The 19,533-nt window shown below is 38.0% G+C and overlaps 1 protein-coding gene across 1 annotated transcript; it reads left to right on the top strand.

Moving 5' to 3' along the window:
* The first annotated feature begins 11,690 nt into the window (after positions 1-11,690).
* Positions 11,691-19,533, top strand: LOC113107936 (L-rhamnose-binding lectin CSL2-like). Its single transcript, XM_026270767.1, has 10 exons — positions 11,691-11,735; positions 16,721-16,823; positions 16,979-17,014; positions 17,478-17,522; positions 17,630-17,759; positions 17,829-17,938; positions 18,024-18,068; positions 18,160-18,295; positions 18,716-18,831; positions 19,326-19,533. Coding segments are annotated over exons 1-10 (768 nt in total). The 3' UTR covers positions 19,328-19,533.

The raw sequence follows: 19,533 nt of genomic DNA, 5'->3' as shown, positions 1-19,533 counted from the left end.
CACATGAGATTTAGTCAAACAGATCTGTTCATAATTCAAGCTAAAGCTCTCTCTCTCTGTTGTGGTGACAAACTAGAGTCATTGCTTTTCTTTTTACATTCAATGCATATTGTCATAAGTGATGTTACTGAGTTTTTTCATATGGAATTAAAAAAACATGTCTATAATGCAGAGTTATCCAGTATTTAATCATATTCATGAGAGGGACATGCTGGGAACTTTTCATTGGTCACTAATTAAGCCTTTACTGGACAAAGAATTTACAAAGTCTTTAAAGACTGAACACTTCCACTGATATTTTGAACCAATTTGAGCAAAATTCAAAGGATGATATATGATTTAATTACTTACATAAATCCATAAAAGGTAAGAAAAACATAATAAAAGTAGTACATGTGACATCAGAGGGTCAGTTAGAATTTTTTGAAGCATCGAAAATACATTTTGGTCCAAAATTTTGCGAAAACACTGACTTTATTCATCATTGTCTTCTCTTCCGTGTCTGTTGTGAGAGAGTTCAAAACAAAGCAGTTTGTGATATCCGGTTAGCGAATGAATCATTCGATGTTTAAAACTATTCAGTTCTATTTGGTGAACTGGTTCAAAAAGATCCAGTTACATCAAATGATTCATTCGTGAAATGGATATCACAAACTGCTTTGTTCTGAGAAGAGAAGACAATGATGAAAAATGTCATCGTATTTGCTATTTTTGGACCAAAATGTATTTTGTAATATGTATTAATGTAATAAACAGAGATCTTTTAATGTTAGTTTTGTTGTTCACCATTGTGCTGGATAGTAGAGCCTGTGCTTCAGTCAATGATGAGCCACAAATTCTGATTTTCTACTGCTTTATGTAAAGACAGTAAATGTAGAGTCGCTGATACAGTGGCAATCTCTGTGTTAAAGGGGGGGCGGGGATGCACGTTTTCACTCAATATCCTGTTAATCTTGAGTACCTATAGAGTAGTACTGCATCCTTCATAACTCCAAAAAGTCTTTAGTTTTATTATGTTCATAAGAGAAAGATAGTCTGTACCGATTTTTCCCGAAAAAACATGAGCCGCTGGAGGCGTGATGTGTGGGCGGAGCTAAAGAATCACGAGCGCGAGTAGGCTTTTGTGTTGAGAGCGTTTGGAAGCTGTTACATTACCGTGAGGAAAAAAACATCCAAAACAAACCATGGCTAACAGTCAGATTCAGCGTATATTTATGATCCAGAATCAGATCCAGAGGCTGAAATTTAACAAGAGCAGCATCAGCAATGACTTCAGCAGGACGTCTCTATGTGGTATGTATTGAAACTGTATATATTTGCTTAGCGGTTTTGGAAAATGACTAAGTTCCACTTTATGTCGTTTTTTTTAAGCTGTACATGTGGAAAGTACAGTTTGATGACAACATCGCATGTTGTTTACTTGATGTGCTTTACGTACCGATAGCTAAGTTAACAACACAGAGATATTTGAAGCAGAAAAAAACTTTCCGAAACTTGTGACAAACCGGAAGAAACAAAAATACTCCTTCAAACGTACAAATTAATTTTTGAAACTTTGTCGATGTTTACCATGGGAATCCAACTCTTTAACAGTGTAAAAAACTCAGTATGCATGAAATAGCATTTCACCCCCCCTTTAAGTACTTCAGCACATACATGTGTGCTATAGCTGACAATGAACTGCAGCGATTTGAGTAAAAGTCATGCATTTAATTACTTTACTACTACACATTAAATGTTTGCAGTTTATATTAAGAAATATTCCTTCTCAGTGGACTCAAATGAAATAAGTAAATAGTACTAACATCGTAGGAATGCTAGCTTTTAAACGCAAACGGTTTGTAGTAGTGGGAGTGGAGTTAATTTCCATGGTAGAATTTACAGTAAAATACTGTAAAAAAGAAGAGTGGTAAATTAATGGTTGAAAGCTGTAAATTAACAGTACTTTACTGGCACCCCTGCTGCCAGTAAATTATTGTTATTTAACGGCACAATTTTTTACAGTGAGTGCATAGTTCAATAAGGACATTTAAGGGTTCTTTCACACTGGCAGTTTAGTGCGGAACGGGGCACGGTTCGCATGAAAAATCGCTAATGTGAACGCTGTCATCAGACCCTGGTGCGCACTGGGGTTGATTCCATACACTCCTAAAAGTCTAAATTAAATTAATTAAAATTAAATAATTAAAATTAATTAATAGGCAAAAAAATTCAAAAAACGATTTAGTTCGATTTGGTGAACTGGTTCAACCGGTACACTAAGAAGAACCGGTTTAATTGAACGATTCGTTCACGAATCGGCCATCACTATTAACTTCTAATTGACTGCTAGAACAATGAGTTTTTGAAATATGTTTGTTATGACAAAAAGTGTCAAAGGAAAAAGATGTAGCATTGTTGTTTACAGGTTGATAATAATAATTGTTCTCATTCACTGATCTTATCTGTTGTCCCTTCATTTAGTGAATATATTAGAGGTATAGAACAAGCACTGCTGTGCAGTTTGAAAGAAAAAAGATTTTTGTAATTTAGACACACACATCAAGAATCAGTGTATGAATTTCAACAATGGTGACAATCCACAAAAAAATTCTGAACATCACAAAACACACTACTAAAACTCAACACATAAACAAAAATTAAAGCACATATTCATGCTAAAATGCATGCTGGGACTCATGAATGAATTTTGTCCTGTGCTGGTACCCAGCATGCATTGAAGTGTGAAACGTCTTCAATAAGATGAAAATCTACATTCGGAACCTTCATAATGTTAATCAGATGGTCAAAGTGCTGAATTAACACACTTCAACATGTGTGATAAAAACCATTCAAAGTTGGAGTTGATTCTAATTGTGCCATTTGCATTTGTAAGCTGCAGGTAAAAAAAGAGGAACTCAACCTGATTTAGCTGCATTTCAGTTGCTGAAGAGAAAACTAAACGCAGAAAGATAACAACTGAAGTCAGCTGCAGTAAAGGCCTGGGAAAGCATCACAAAGGAGGAAACCCAGTCTCTGGTGATGTCTTTGAGTTCCAGAATGAAGGCAGTCATTGCCTGCAAAGGATTCTCAAAATATTTCATTTATGATTATATTTATTCGGCCAATTAGATTTGAGCACCTGAAAATGGGGGGCTGTGTATAACAGTGTTAATTTTGACACGAAATTTTAATTTAGTTTTAGTCTTAGTCTTTTGACTATAATTCTTTTTAGTTTTAGTCAAGTTTTAGTCATCTGATTTGTTTTAATTTTAGTCTTATTTTAGTCGACTAAAATTGCTTGGCATTTTAGTCGACTAAAATTGCTTGGTATTTTAGTCGACTAAAATTGCTTGGTATTTTAGTCGACTAAAATAAGACTAAAATCAATAACAGATTTACTAGACAATTTTTTACAGCTGGTATAGGAAACAAACTTAACCAAAATATATAAAACACAAATTCAACTTTATTTCAACACAACTGTGTCTTTATTTCGATTCAAAAGCTTTTATGCAGCAACAAACACTGTCATGATAATGTAAACAATAACTAGCTGCCAGTTGACCATCAATAAAAGAAAAATAACGTTAGGTCCAGGACCTTAAAGCTTACAGCTGAGCTGAACAATAAGTGGATACATTTAAAGTAAATATTTAATAAGGTGGCACCTAGGTGGATAAAAAAAAGTAACAAGATTTTATAAGGTATTCATTTGTCTAGCAATATTGTATGTTTTAAATACTACAATATTGCTAGATTTGTATGTATAATGATAGGATGTGAACATTCATGTTTCACATGACTAATATAGAAATATTTGTGATATTGTCAACAAGTAGAACATTAAAATATACTAAACATTAGTATTAATCAAATGTATTTATCATGATATTACGTATTAGTATTGTGCTCTCATCTAACTTGAAGAAGGGGCTATTTTACAGTACTTTTCAGTTCGTAATATTTAATGCTACAACATCTACGCACTGCAGTCTTCCAATTTTGCTTAGCTCAATAAACAAAAGAACATCGTTGTGAAATTACATTCGAGAAAATGTCCGGGTGGCTTGTCTGTAAATGTCTTTTCAAATTGGTGGTGTTCTTGCCACGAATGAGCGCTCCGCGTGCTTTAGGCTTTGTTTTGTTTTGTTCGTTGTCAAACGTGAAGTGAGCTGTGGACATTTTGTCGCTCTTTTAGACATCACCGAATTGCGTCTTCCCGGGAGCTCATTTAAAAACTGAAAACCTTCGCTTCACGTCTCAATAAGTCAGGCTCTGATTGGTTCTCTTCTCTCATGCAGTCTCGCCTGTTCCATTTTGCCGGTTCTTTTGTTCATTCCTCGCATCTCTCCCGTCTGCTGATTTGATTTTCGTAACAGTCTATTTTCGTCTCGTCCTTTATTCGTTGACGATAATGTCAATCAATTTAGTCATAGTTTTAGTCTCCATCAGTGCCTTCTATTTTAGTTTTCGTTTCGTTTTCGTCCGCAAAAATATATTTGTGACGAAAATAATGACGAAAATATTTAGTCAACGAAATTAACACTGGTGTATAAGTGCTGGGTAAAAAATATTGATATCTTGATTCTCTTTTTTAACATAACGATATGCATTCTTAAATCTCAAGAATCAATTAGTGTAGCCTGTTTTCAGTTAATGGGTAGAAAATTGAAGGGCACTTCCCTTCCAATAAATCGCAATAAGCATTGTGCTTTGATGCTTTTAATATGAAGCAAAGTCTCAGATTTCAAATTCTGTCCATTCATTGTATTGCCGTATTTAATAATAAATTCAGTTAAAAAGACTACAGCTTTACATCCATCTCATGCAATCGCTCAATCGGTGTCATCCATGCAAAGATGTCAATATAAAGTAAACAATGTCACGTAACATCACATTTACCTCAGAAACAAACATATTAAGCATGGTGACCATAAACAGAAAAATAAACTGTAGAGAGGGGTATTTTGCTAAATATATGCACCAATGTAACATATTCATTCTTTTTTTTTTTTTTACTGTTCTTATGTTTAATTTATGTTTGAATAAATCCATAAATGTATATATATTTGTATATAAATATATATATTTATGTATATTTGTAGCAATAGCCAAAAATACATTTGGTTGGACTGCCAAAAATGAGGAAATTTTTGTGGACATGGAAAAGTTAACCTGCTTTCTTTATTGTGAAAGAATGATGATAAAGTCTGAGTGAACTAGAATCTTTACCAATGATTCAGCATGTGAAATCATGCAGTTATAATTGAATCATTTAACAGAGTTCAAAAACACAAATGTTTCCACATAAATTCAGCAAATTCATCGTACTGTAGAATTCAGGAAACGTCTTGTTTTGCTCTCTGTCACATCTTATGACACAACAGAAAGAGAATAGTGAAGTTCAAAAAAGAGCTAAATCTGCATGTACTACTGTAAACAGAGACATGCAGCACATTTATAAGTACATATAAATGTGTTTGTCTAAATATGCAGCTTATATGTGCTTGTGTGGATTCAGATTTAACAAAGCTCCCTTTATTCGTCCCATTGGGGGCTGTTGGTCAGCAGGAGATCAGCGCTGATGTGACAAAAGTGAGACAGCAAGTTGGGTAAATATGGATAGTCTCAATTTCAGAAGCAACATATCCATGTATTTACAACATGATCTCCTTCAGTGTCGTCATATTTACCTAAGTAAGTTACGTTTTTACATTAATTAAACTATTAAATAAACTATGTAAAATGCACATGCAGGCCATGTGAAGCCTCAACCTGACACAACCTGTATTATTTGTGCATAGGAGTGTAAAAAATTGTAAATGACATGTAACTCTCTATTCAGTGAGGTAAATGAGCAATGTAAAACAGCAAAGTTCAAACAATCAGTATGGCAGGTCAACAAGCTGCTTAATGAACGCCATAATGAAAAGTTTGAAACTGTAACCACAGACAGACAGCTGAAGTAATTCAACAATTAAATTTTTTGTTCAACACTGTGAATCAGAAAGACAGACTGTAAAACTTTTCAGATCATTAACACAAGCTGTAGGGCAGGGGTGTCAAAATAATTTAAGGTTGATGGCCGGATCGGAGAAAATGTCTCCTTGTGCGGGCCAAATTACCTTTTTTTTAAACCCTAGTGTGCTTACAATTACATTAATATTAACTATACAAACAAAAAAATTATGGGAATTTTTTAAATATAATGCTAGGTTATTTTAGGGGTTTGAAATATTGACACAAAATGTTTTTTTGTTTTTTTTTATAATGATAATTAACATGTTTTGCAGAGTGTGAATTCTATTTTGAGATAGCACCATGGTTGGTTTAAGCCTGTCGTGAATAGATACATGTGACACTAAAGCCACCAGTGCATGGCAGCAAGTCTCCATCTTTCCATCTTTCTCCAACCTTTGTACCAAGATGGTGGCGCGTCCACACGCAGTGGCTTCTCTCTGTCCCGACAGAACGGTGTTTTATTGTTTTTTGTCTTGTGAGTCGCAGTGTTTTTGTACGTCGCCATCGCGTCTACCTGTCTGTAAGCACGCATGCAGTCGCGAGTTTCACACTGCTCACCCCTGGTGGAGTTTATGATTATTAAGTGTCGGCCGTTCTGTATGCTGTGGGAATATAATGCTATACTGCTCATTTCGGTGTACATTCCCCCGATCAACATCATCAGCAACAGGAAAGACGCACTAAATGAACTGTACCAGCACATCAGTGAGCAGCAGACAGTACACCTCGATGCTTTTCTCATCATAGTTGGGGATTTCAACCATGCTTTCAATACACCAACACATTAACTTTCCAACATGAGGTAATAACATTTTGGACTTTGTTAACACCACACAGAGAGGAGCTTACAAAGCCCTCCCCTCCCCCACCTTGGAGCCTCAGACCACATCACTGTCATGCTAATGCCTGCATACAGACCGCTCATTAAAGTCGCCAAACCAGTTCACAAACAGATTCAAGTGGTGCAATAACACCACTGACCTCCAGGATTACTCAGAGACTGTCACTGCCTACATGAAGTGTATTGATGATGCAACGGTCACAAAAACCATCACTGTCCGGGCCAACCAGAAGCCATGAATGACAGGGGAGGTGTATAGACTCCTGAAGACACGGAACGCTGCCTTCAGAGCTGGAGATGAGGTGGGCCTGAGAACAGCCAGGGCCAACCTGTCCCGCAGTATCAGAGAGGCTAAGAGACAGCACTTCAGGAGGATAGCTCATCAATTCAGCGGAGCAGAGACACTAGGAACCTGTGGCAGGGGATACAGACCATTACGGACTACAAACCCCCACCACGGACCTGTGACAGCAACATCTCTCTACTGAACGAGCCGAACACCTTCTTTGCTTGCATTTGAGCAACAAAACACAACCACTGCACAAAAGACTCCACTTCCTCCCGGCGACCAGGTGATGACGCTGATCCCAGACAGTGTGAGGAGATCCTTCAGCAGGATTAATGAATACAAAGCTCCGGGTTCTGACAACATCCCTGAGCGTGTACTGTGTACTGAGAGACTGTACAAAAACACTCAATGATGTCTTCACAGATATTTTCAACATCTCACTGAGTCAGGCTGTTGTTCCCACATGTTTCAAAACTACCACCATCATTCCAGTTCCGAAGAAGCCATCTCCATCCTGCTTCAATGACTACCGTGCTGTTGCACTTACCCCCATCCTAATGAAGTGCTTTGAGCGGCTAGTCCTGCACCACATCAAGTCTGTCCCGCCCCCCTCCCTTCCAGTTTGCATATCGGTCCAACCGGTCGACCAATGATGCCATCTCCACTGCCGTCCACTCAGCACTCACACATCTGGACAAAAAGGACTCATATGTCAGAATGCTGTTCATTGACTTCAGTTCAGCATTCAACACAGTCATCCCTCAACAGCTCATTTACAAACTTATCCAGCTGGGGCTCAACACGTCGCTGTGCAACTGGCTGTTGGACTTTCTAACTGGTAGACCTCAGGCAGTACGGGTCGACAGCAACACATCCAGCACCATCTTACTGAACACTGGGGCCGCCCAAGGATGTGTGCTGAGCCCTCTCCTCTTCACTCTGCTGACCCATGACTGCACACCATCACACAACTCCAACCTCTTTATTAAGTTTGCAGATGGCACAACTGTGGTGGGTCTTATTAGCAACAAAGATGAGGCAAACTAGAGGAGTGAGCCACCTGGCCAAGTGGTGCAGTGACAACGATCTCTCTCTGAACGTGGAGAAGACGAAGGAGATTGTTGTTTACTTCAGGAGAGCGCACATTCAGCACGTTCCTCTGACCATCAACGGTGCGACTGTGGAGAGAGTGAGCAGCACCAAGTTCCTGGGTGTGCACATCACAGAGGACCTCTCCTGGACTGAAAACACAGCAGCACTGGCCAAGAAATCACAACAGCTTCTCCATTTCTTCCGCAAACTCAGAGAAGAGCCAGAGCCCCACCCCCCATCATGTACACCTTCTACAGAGGCACCATCGAGAGCTTCCTGACGAGCTGCATCACTGTGTGGTATGGCACCTGCAACGCGTCCTACCGAAAGACTCGGCAACGCATAGTGAGAGCAGCTGAGAAGATCATTCTATTGTCTCTCTCCAAATGTCCCTCCAGGATATTTACAGAACCCGTCTCACCCGCAAATCCCTCTGCATCACAGGTGATCCTACCCACCCATCACACAGCTTCTTCAGTCTGCTGCCATCAGGGAGGAGACTGCGGAGTCTCCAGATCAGGACCAGCAGACTGAAGTACAGCTTCATCCAACAGGCTGTCAGGAAGCTGAACTCCCTCCCAAACTTGCCCCCCCTCCCCTCGTCTGCCCCAGGCACCACTGAACTATGAACCCCCCCCCCACACACACACTAATATATGATGGCATGCACCAGTCACTTTGTGTAGCATTGGTCTGCTCACTACCTCATTCAGCATGGAACTGACGTCATTCCACTACCTCATTAGTCAGTTAAATAAATTAACTGCTCTTGAGCCCTTTGTCACTTTAATCAGATTTAATAAGCTTTTTTTGCACTAAAAATCTTTTATCTGCACTATTGTTCACTTTTATCTGCGATTTGCCTTGCGCTGCTTTATTTTACTTTATTTTTAATTTTATAATATGTTTTTTCTTTACATTCCCTTATTGTATAGTTGTATCTACATTTTATATTTGATCTAGATTTTTAGGCTTTAATGTTAAAGGTCCTGTTCTTCGTGATCCCAAGTTTTAAACTTTAGTTAGTGTGTAATGTTGTTGTTAGAGTATAAATAATAATTGTAAAATTGAATGCCAAGCGAGATATTTTATTTAACAGAATTCGCCTACAAAAAACGACCCGTTTGGACTACATCCCTCTAGTTCCTGCATTAAGTAATTTTGTGTTTGTCGCCATGTCATCGAAACGCTGTTATTTTCATCTCTGAGTCCAATCACCTCTGTTTGGCCTTCCCGGGGATGTTGTACTTAGAGATTAATGGTTACAATTTATGTTTAACTCGGTTCCTGAAAATTATAATCCACATGTAAAACTATGTGCAGCCCATTTTTCTGAGGACAGCTTTCTCAGTCTCAATCAGTTTAATTCCGGATTCTCAAAGATTATTCCTGAAAGATGGAGCAGTTCCCTCTTTGTCTGGAGAAGGCGTTGTTTATGGACCACAACTGGTAAGTGTATTTTATTATTTAAGGTGGTGCGTTTAACAGTTTCTGTAAGTTATTCCACAAAGGTCAATGCTGTTTAGCTTTGTTCACTAAATGTTAGGGCTGTGCAAGAAAATTGAATGCGATTTTCATGCGCATCTCGTCAGTAAAAAAGTACATCTCCAGCACATGCTACTGCCCACTTGCTTCTCAAAACTAGTCCAATCACGTTTCCAGGAGGGCAGCGCTAACTCAGCTGCTGTCGAATCACAACCCAGGAACCGCTGGCCCAATCAGAACTCATCATGTATTTCTGAAGGAGGGACTTTATAGAACAAGGAAGTCATCTGCCCGTTTTTATGACAGTGAAAACAGCGGTATACAGATTGGTGAATTGTGTGAAAAATACAGTGTTTTTTTACACATGAAAATGAACACACATTATATTGCACACTGTAAACACAATCAAAGCTTAAAAAAAGCACGAAAATCAGGACCTTTAATGGTATCTGTATGCACCGGCGTCTGAGAATAATGCAATTTCCATTCTCTGTATGTCTGTACTGTACATGTGGAAATTGACAATAAAGCAGACTTGACTTGATTAATGAGTGATCCATTGACTCATTCATTCAAAACGGCTGATTTATTTAAAAAAGAAGCTAGATATTGTCTTTATAAATGGGCCACTGAATCACTGACTCAAATGATTTGTTCAAAAACACAGATTAATTCAGTAATGAGCTCATTCATGACTCTGAATGAGCACAGTGTTGCTCGGAGATGCACAGTTGGTCTTATGTTGGTTTCATTAAAAACTTTTCCTTGCTGAAACAGACAGCATTGTGACTAATATAACACCGAATACAAGCATCTTTTTTGTTGAGCTGTTGTATTAAATCAATTCATTTCCAATTGCGCTGGCATTTAGGAAAGTAACATTTTTGCTATACTTAGACATTACTAAACTCTCATGACATAAAAATTACAAATAAAATTTCTCACAGGGCATTTTTTCCCCATATTTTGAATCATATTGTAATCAGATTTTTCATGAGCTTAACTCAAAGATGTAAGACTTTTTCTATTTATACAAAAGGCCTATTTCTCTCAAATATTGTTCACAAATCTGTCTAAATCTGTGTTAATGAGCACTTCTTCTTTGCCAAGATAATCCATCCACCTCACAGGTGTGCAGTGTTGGGCAGTAGCGTCACTACAAGCAGCGAAGCTACTAGTTTAACTACATTTCTCAGTAGCTTGGTCGTAGCTTCGCTGCTTTCTGAATCAAATAGCTTTTCAGTAGTGAAGCTCTTTTTTTACCAAGTAGTGCGGTAGCTTCCATACAAGCTACCTTTTCGCAAGCATTTCTGAAGCTCAACCTCAAATCGGGAAATACAACTGCTAAGATCGCCGATCCTGGATCAGTAGTGAAGCGACGGCGCCACTTCATCTAGTTTGTGTTTACGGTTGTAAGGACGAAAGAACCTGAGATACTTTGATCTCCTGAGAAACAGACAATACTAACATACACGGGCATCTTCGAGACACCCCACAGAGTGGAGGAGCAGGAGACCTCCTCCCCTTCTGGCCATTTGTTTCATTTTAAATCCCTTCACCCATTCTTCCTTCTACTCAGTCTGCTCAAAATGATTACATGAAAATGTCAATGCAAGTGAACTAACACTCATGTCTAGTATCATTGGAAATGTCTCAGTGCAACTGGTACAATGGTCTCACTCTCACAAAAGTAGATTAGAAGATAATACAGATCTGAAGAGTCAGGAGATATCTTGATTACTGTGATGGGAGTGCCCTTTCCTAGGGTCCTCCATGTAAATTACCCCCTGACCCATTGAGTTGTAAAACGACCCAGGCTTGGGACCTGAGGTAATGCAAATTCCAATTGTTAGTTCCTGTCTCCATCTCGGGGGATGTTTGTCTTGGTCTGAGGTATTTAAAGGATTGCAGCAAAAGGATCAGGGCGATTTCTGTAGCCAGAAAGCCCGTAGTGTGTTGTGTGTCTCTTCACTTCATACTATGTATTTTCTAAGGTCAGGTATGCATATTTTACTTTTAGATTCATCTTTGAGAATTTGATGTTTTGTATTGATATGATTTGATGTTGTTTCAATTGGATATGTAATTGGCAAAATACATATCTACCTGACTGTAAATAAATTGTTACATTTTGATTCTATTCTGTCTTACTCTGTAATTATTGACTAGTAGATTACGTTGTATCCTTGTTAGCAACATGAGCACCCGAATGAATGAGTTAATATAAAAATAGAGTTAACTAGAATAATCAAATGTCAGAAGAATATTAATTAAAAAGGCATACAACCAATTTGCATTTCAACCTAAATTCGAGGTCATACTAAAATGGAGTCAGATTAAATAATAAAATGGAGTCAGATTTAAGTTTAACCTAAAATGAATAACTCTACGCGCTGAAAGACAGCACACGCAGGAAACCTTCATCCAGCACCGGATACCTTCCTTGGGCCGAGTGTCTGGACCTTACACGGTGGACAGCAACCAACCATCTCTATGATGCATTACCGCCACCTTCTGCTCCGGATGGTACCACTCCTTGGCCAGTCACACAAAAAATTATTTGATGAAATGATGGCATAGGATGAGGTCGGAGAACAGTTAATCCCGAGAAGTGAGTCACCGTGTCCGTACCTCGACAAGTACATGACACTGACTGAGATAACAGAGAAAATATGTTTTCAAATGCTGCTTGTAAAAATGATCAGGGGTCCAGCCTGGCCATATCCTACGTGTAATAATCTCGTATATACACACACACACACACTGGTACTGTTTGGAGGTCTTGCATTTTGTTCTGCATTTTGTTAATTACATGTATTTTGATTGTTTGAACACAATAAACAATTAAACTAAACAATTACACCTACCTACATCTGTTTGACTGACAGTTTTGAGAACTGAGATAGCATTGACTTGTAATAAAACATGTTCAACATAAACATTTAATTTTAAAAGTAGCTTAGATGTAGCAAGCTACTGTTGATGTAGCTAAGCTTGCTACATTTCCCAGGGGGGTAGCTTCAGTGTAGTGAAGCTTCATTTACTGTAGAGTAACTGGTAGCTTAGCTCACTACATTTTCCAAGTAGCTTGCCCAACACTGCAAGTGTGGCATATCAAGATGCTGATAAGACAGAATTATTATTGCATAGATGTGCCTTAGACTGGCCACAGTAAAATGCCACTCTAAAATGTGCAGTTTTATCACACAACACAATGCCACAGATGTCGCAAGATTTAATGGAGCGTGCAGTTGGCATGCTGACTGCAGGAATGTCCACCATAGCTGTTTCTAGTTTGTTGTCGTAACCAACTTGAGTGGGCAATTGCTTACATTCGATGGCATCTGGCACTTTGGAGAGGTGTTCTCTTCACGGATTAATTTTTGGTTTTCACTGTACAGGGCAGATGGCAGACAGCGTGTATGGCGTCGTCTGGGTGAGTGGTTTCTGATGTCAAAGTTATGGATCGAGTGGTCCATGGTGGCGATGGCGTAATGGTATGGGCAGGCATATGTTATGGACAATGAACACAGGTGCATTTTATTGATGCCATTTTGAATGCACAGAGATACTGTGACGAGATCCTGAGGCTCATTGTTGTGCCATTCAACCACGACCTTCACCTCATGTTGTATCATGATAATGCACAGATTCCTGGAAGCTGAAAACATCCCAGTTCTTGCATGGCCAGCATATTCACCGGCCATGTCACCTACTGAGCATGTTTGGGATGCTTTGGATCGGTGCATACGACAGCATGTTCCAGTTCCTGCCAATATCCAGCAACTTCACACAGCCACTGAACCCACTGAACAACCTGATCAACTCTAAGCGAAGGAGATGTGTTGCACTGCGTGAGGCAAATGGTAACACCAGATACTGACTGGTTTTTAGACCCCCCTGGACCCCCCAATACAGTAAAACTGCACATTTTAGAGTGGCCTTTTATTGTGGGCAGTCTAAGGCACACCTAGGCTGTGCAATAATCATGCGGTCTAATCAGCATTTTGATATGCCACACCTGTTTGAGGGGGATTGATTATCTCAGCAAAGGAGAAGTGCTTACTAACACAGATTTACACAGATTTGTGAACCATATTTGAGAGAAATAGGCCTTTTGATTACATAGAAAAAGTCTTAGATCCTTGAGTTCAGCTCATGAAAAATGGGGGCAAAAACAAAAGTGTTGCTGTTAGGGAAACAGGTCAATTTAGCTCCAAGGGAATTGTTTAAGATTTTAAAGGGAATTTGAACACAATCACTGTTTCATGGCTGATCACTGAGACACCCTGCGATTCACTGAACGAGCCGTTTAACATAAAATCTGTGCTAGATATTAATATCCAAACTATAGTGAAAACACTATCAATTAGCACAGTAACAAGATCGGCAATTTAAGACATTAACTTGTGAGCACAAAACACAAGATACTTCTCTTTTCAATATGAATAAGGCTTTATAAGATAAATCTAAGACATATAAACTAATCTAACGCACAAACGCACGCACTCACACATTCACACAAGTTGCAGGAAGATTGAAAGTTAGGGAAAGATGAGTTTAAGAGAATGGAAATGTGGAATCCCAAGTTTACAGCAATACGTTCAATTGCATAGACATGAACAACCATCAATCACGTAATTAGCGCTCGCATTGAGTTCCTCAATGAGGTTAAAATTATATTAGATACACCAGTAAAGGTCACAGTCTGGAGGTAAAGTTACTTGCGTCTCCTGTGAAAAGGGAGTCCCCTTTGTTGTCGTTGAAAGGGGTATCCCGATGTCGCTGATTGGCTGGAAGTTCAGTAGTCGTTGAAGTGACGTCTTGGGAAGCCCGTGGTTGGGCGTTGGCTGAAGATGCAAAGTTGTGTGGCTGGTTGAAGTAGAATGGGTAGTCGAGGTCAGACGGCATTACAAAAATTAACTCAGAACACGAAACTCTCAAATGGAAAAGAAAAGAAATAAAGTTTGACGAGGCTAGGTGGTGTTTCTTCTCAACGTAGCTAAGTAGCAGCAGGCAGGCCAAAGCACGCTGGAACCGCGCTCAAAGAATAGTGATGACTAACAGCATGGCTAAAAGCTAAGAAGCAAAGCTAAAAGCAGGCATGACTAATAGCAGAAGCAAAGCTAACAACTAAAAGCAAAGATTTTATGGTGTCCTAAGTATTTAAACTGGACTGTTGGCCACACCTAAAATGTTGTCTTGACCAATCAGATATTGTCTTGGCTCGGGGGTATCGTAAATCATATGTTATCTTATCAAGCATGTGGACTGAATTTTCTCGCTCTTGCAGGGTCTAATTTTAGACATGATTCCTATAACAAGAATATGATACATTTAACAAATAACTGATGGTCATGACTGTCTCAAGCTAACAGATTCATACACATACATATGATACATGAATATGTATCCTTAAGCTATCCAATAGATATTATAAGACATACACAATAAGTGATTATAACATGATTGTCAAATGTGTGGGTTACATATAAATGAATACGGAGTTAAGCGATGGACTGATATTCATTTAGATGTCATTTTGGAGTTCATTTTGGTCCATATATATGTACAAAAGACAGTTTCTTTGTCATTATCTGACAAATATTTCTGTGGAGACCAGAGGTTCAAAGGCCCCCAGCCCCCCTTAGGAATTTCAGTCTGGTTCTGCTAGGTGGGGGAAGTGTTTAAGCATATGGTGTATAACTCTCATGGGTTTACATGTGATGTCCGACGTTGTATGTCACTTGCCCCAAATGTGACGATCTCTTCTACAAATTGAAATTGTCAATAATTGTTCTAGTGGTGTTAAAGTTGAAAGCTGTTCTGTGAAAGGGTTGGTTGGTCATCTTGCTTGGGACTTGTGGCACTAGAACTGATTTATGACTGATTTATCAACCACAGCCCTGATCAACTCTTTAATTTGTCTGGTTCAAGTCATTTCTGCTACATTGCACTTTGCAATTTTGTTCAGTGTACCTGTCGGCATTGAGAATACAAAACCTTTCTTTCCATTTTGCTTTATATAGCCTGTCCACCCTTCCAGGTCAAATTTAATCTTTTGAACACATTTAAAATCACCAGAAAATTGCCACACAAGCCTCAGTTACAGCATACTATCATCCTATCCTCTTGCTTATCGAGATTCTGGCGAAGCTTTAAAATGTGCATGTTAGCTGTCCTGACTTCCAAGGCGTAATATCAACACAAATAAATGAGCAATTTGTTCCCCTTTATATTCAAGATAAAATATTGTATGAATGCACTTTATTTAATTTTCAAAATGATGTTTTATTTATTATTTTATATTATTGTTTAAATCATCCTGCGGACCGGATTGAACACCTCTGTACTGCACCTCTGCTGTAAGGTCACTGCTGCTGTTTTTATTTATTTATTCATTTATTTTTTTGTTTCTGGAACCTCTGCTTGGAGACAGCCTTTACCTTCTGCTGACCTCCAAGGAAAACAAGAGCTGGTCGAAGCTCATAAGCTCCATGTGCAGTCCAGGGTGTGTCTCCCAAAAGCATTGTTAGCTAAGGTCAAATAAGTTCCATTGAACTCTATTGGTAATGACGGAAATTGGGACCATAGTTGCTTTTGGGAAACGCACCCCAGGGCATCTGTGTTGAGGCAATATCGAGATGTGAAGTATGCATCCTTCAGGTCAATCACTGTAAACCAATCCTGGGGGAACACGTGAAAATTCTCCTCTGCATCAACATCTCGAAAGGGAGTTTGTGCAAGATTCAAAACCCAACTTCATCTTTGTTGGAGGGACAGGCTCTTTAAAATCATATATGTAATTGACTCATTTAGTTTCAGGTGAGTTCATTTTAATGGAAAAAATATGAACGTAAAATATGCAGTGTGAAAATATTTGCACTAACTCTTAAGAAAGTATCAAGCAAGTTCCTATTATTATAGGAAGTGTTTGCTCAACATCACGTTTTTCACACAGATGTCTTTAAGAGTTTAAGTTTAAGTTTCTTATCTGATTGAGTAATCAGAAAACTAACTGTATAAATATGGATCAGCTCATCAGCAGCTTCATCCACACCTTTGATGATCACCGCAGAATCATGTTCTCTCTCAGTGTCCCCCTGCTTACCTGTAAGTTACTTTCATCTGATTAAATAGCCAAATCAGATGCACAGTTGCACATTTAGACATGTGGGTTAAATTTAGGGTTGAGAATAGTGTGAATGAATTTAATATTAGCATTGCACAGGGATTTTAATCATGTATCTTCTGTTGTTGTATTACAGTGGTGCTTCTGAACTCCAGATTGCTGATATCTGCAGGTATTTCATTTCACAAGCAAAGATTACTTGGCTGAATTGTCCAGTTTAAAATTTCATAATTGTTGTTTATTAGGGTGGGTTGTGGTGTGAATATGTCACTACTATATGTTTTTATTATTCTGTTTAACATTAGGTTAGTTCAGGTTATATATGTCATGTGGTGCAAATCCCCTAAAACATAATGATATTTATGAATGAACAATTCCGTATATTTATAATAAAAGAGTACATTAAAGCACCATAAATACAATAAGTACATTTGTAAGAACTTTACATGTGTTTTGAACAAGTGTTTTTTTTCCAGTATTGTTCAGTCTTATATTTAAATCTATCTGATTTAGTATTTTCCTATCTTAAGTTTATTGTTTTTTTTTATTTATAAAAAATATTTAATATAAGCTTATAGTTTGTCAATCACACCTTGACAAATAATATCTTAAAGCTGCACTCTTTAATTTTTCAGACACTGTAGTTACATGTGGTGGCTTTGTCCAGCGTCTTAGTTGTGGTATGTTGTTGTGTCTAATAACTAAAGTTTTTTAATTATATAAAGCTTACTATTGTTATTGTTGTGAACAGTGATCTATTGTGAAATTATATTTTTCTTCTGTTCAGATACTGGTTTGATCAGTGTACAATCAGCAACATTTGTTCGCACAAACAGCCAAATTTGCAGCGCTGGACGACCACAAAGTCAAATATCTAATACTTGGTGTTTAAAAAATGTCCCTGTGATCTTTAAACGGTAAGCGGAAATAGATAGAATTATGAGTATGTTGCTGGCTTAATTACACATGTCTTTATCTTTAAACAGGTGTAATGGAGTGAGAACGTGTGAGTTTAAAGCTCAAGGACTCGCCAAACCAGATCCATGTTTTGGCACATACAAGTACTACACCACCAGCTACATTTGCATCTCAGGAGGTTTGGAGTTTTTCTCTCGCTTCCTCCAATTCCAGTTCTTTATCATTTCCTTCTGTTTAACTGTCTTATATCCTCCATCTTCCAGAAACAAGTGTGACTTGTGATGGTGGATACGGTGATTTGAAATGTGGTGAGTGATTTTTCCACATCTCTTACTTTGTTTCAAGAAATCAGATCACATGGATTCATTTAAGAAATACAATTGTTTTATCTCCACGTAGAACATGGTAAGATACAGATAAATACTGCAAACTATGGACGTACAGATAAAATCACCTGCTCTGAAGGACGTCCATCTTATCAGCTCCAAAACACCAACTGCTTTTCACCAAATGCACTGGATTTTGTGTCAAAAAGGTATATAAATGAACTGTTTTAAAGTTCATGATCTTCTTTAAATACCATCTGCAGCCAACAGGGAATTTTCTGAAAGTTAACAAACGTTCCTCCAGTAGAATGTTTGATGTTGTCTAGTCTTAAATAACATTTACAAAATGTAGCCTACTGTATTAAAAAAAATTAATTAAATGTTCATGTAATGTTTTTTTTTCTGGAATGTTTAGTCAAACCTTTTTAAAACATTACTACTTATTACTTGTTTAGAGAATCTTCAAAAGCCACATTCTCATGATAAAATCTAACGTTCTCTTAATGTTTTCTTTAACTTTTGCATAACTAAGAAAATGTGTTTTAAATATTCAGAGATCATTCAGAAATAATGCTTAATAATGTTTCTATAACACATTTTGACATTTTGACCTTTTTTGACATGTAAAGCTGCAATGGCCTGGAAATTTGTAAGGTGTATGCAAAACGTATGGGCCTTACTGATCCCTGCTTTGGTACATACAAGTACCTTGCAATCTCTTATTCTTGCCTCCATCATACAAATTGTGAGTATTTCTTTGTTACTCAATTCACTCTGTTATTTTCAGGAAGTGTTTTTAGAATATTGTGATTCAATAGACTTCTGAAACGAATTAGTCAGAGTTCAAAAGTTTTTTCTTGTCTGTGAAAAAAAAAGAAGAACACTTTTAAAAGAATATACTGGGAACTTAATGTAATGTTTTTGGACACTTAATTCCATGCTAATTTCAATAAAATGAAAATTTATACATTTATTTAAAATTCAATTGGTAGAACTTTTTGTTTTTTTAACAACTTAAGATCTAAGTACATCCGTATATGTAACTGTAATGTAGCAATCAGCGCTAACTCGCAGGGGTCTGGGCTCCACTAATTGCGCACCCGTTACTCGTTTCCTCTTCCTATTTATTCCTGTTGATGGCTTCTCTCTGTGTCAGTATGTCATTTGTGTTACGTCTGCCCTTACCTTGTATGTTTTGAGATATCCTCTCATGCTTATCATTTTTTGTACTCTGTCCAGGATCCTCAGACGAGGATGAATTAATCCACTGGATTCCATGGAAGTGTCTGGACTGGGAGAGATAGACTGAACTCTTCTCTTTCATCCTCCCAGCCATAAGTCCAGTTGATGTGGGCACTGGGAGCCCCGTTTTCTCCTGAATTGTGTCTTGTGTTTTGATGTTATCATCTGAAGTTTCTAATAAACTAAATTCCTTTTTTGGCACAGC

This window comes from Carassius auratus, chromosome 8, assembly GCF_003368295.1.
Source record: "Carassius auratus strain Wakin chromosome 8, ASM336829v1, whole genome shotgun sequence".
In the NCBI taxonomy this organism is placed as follows: domain Eukaryota; kingdom Metazoa; phylum Chordata; class Actinopteri; order Cypriniformes; family Cyprinidae; genus Carassius; species Carassius auratus.
The sequence above is the reverse complement of the archived record's forward strand: the minus strand, read 5'-3'. Positions and strand labels throughout refer to the sequence as shown.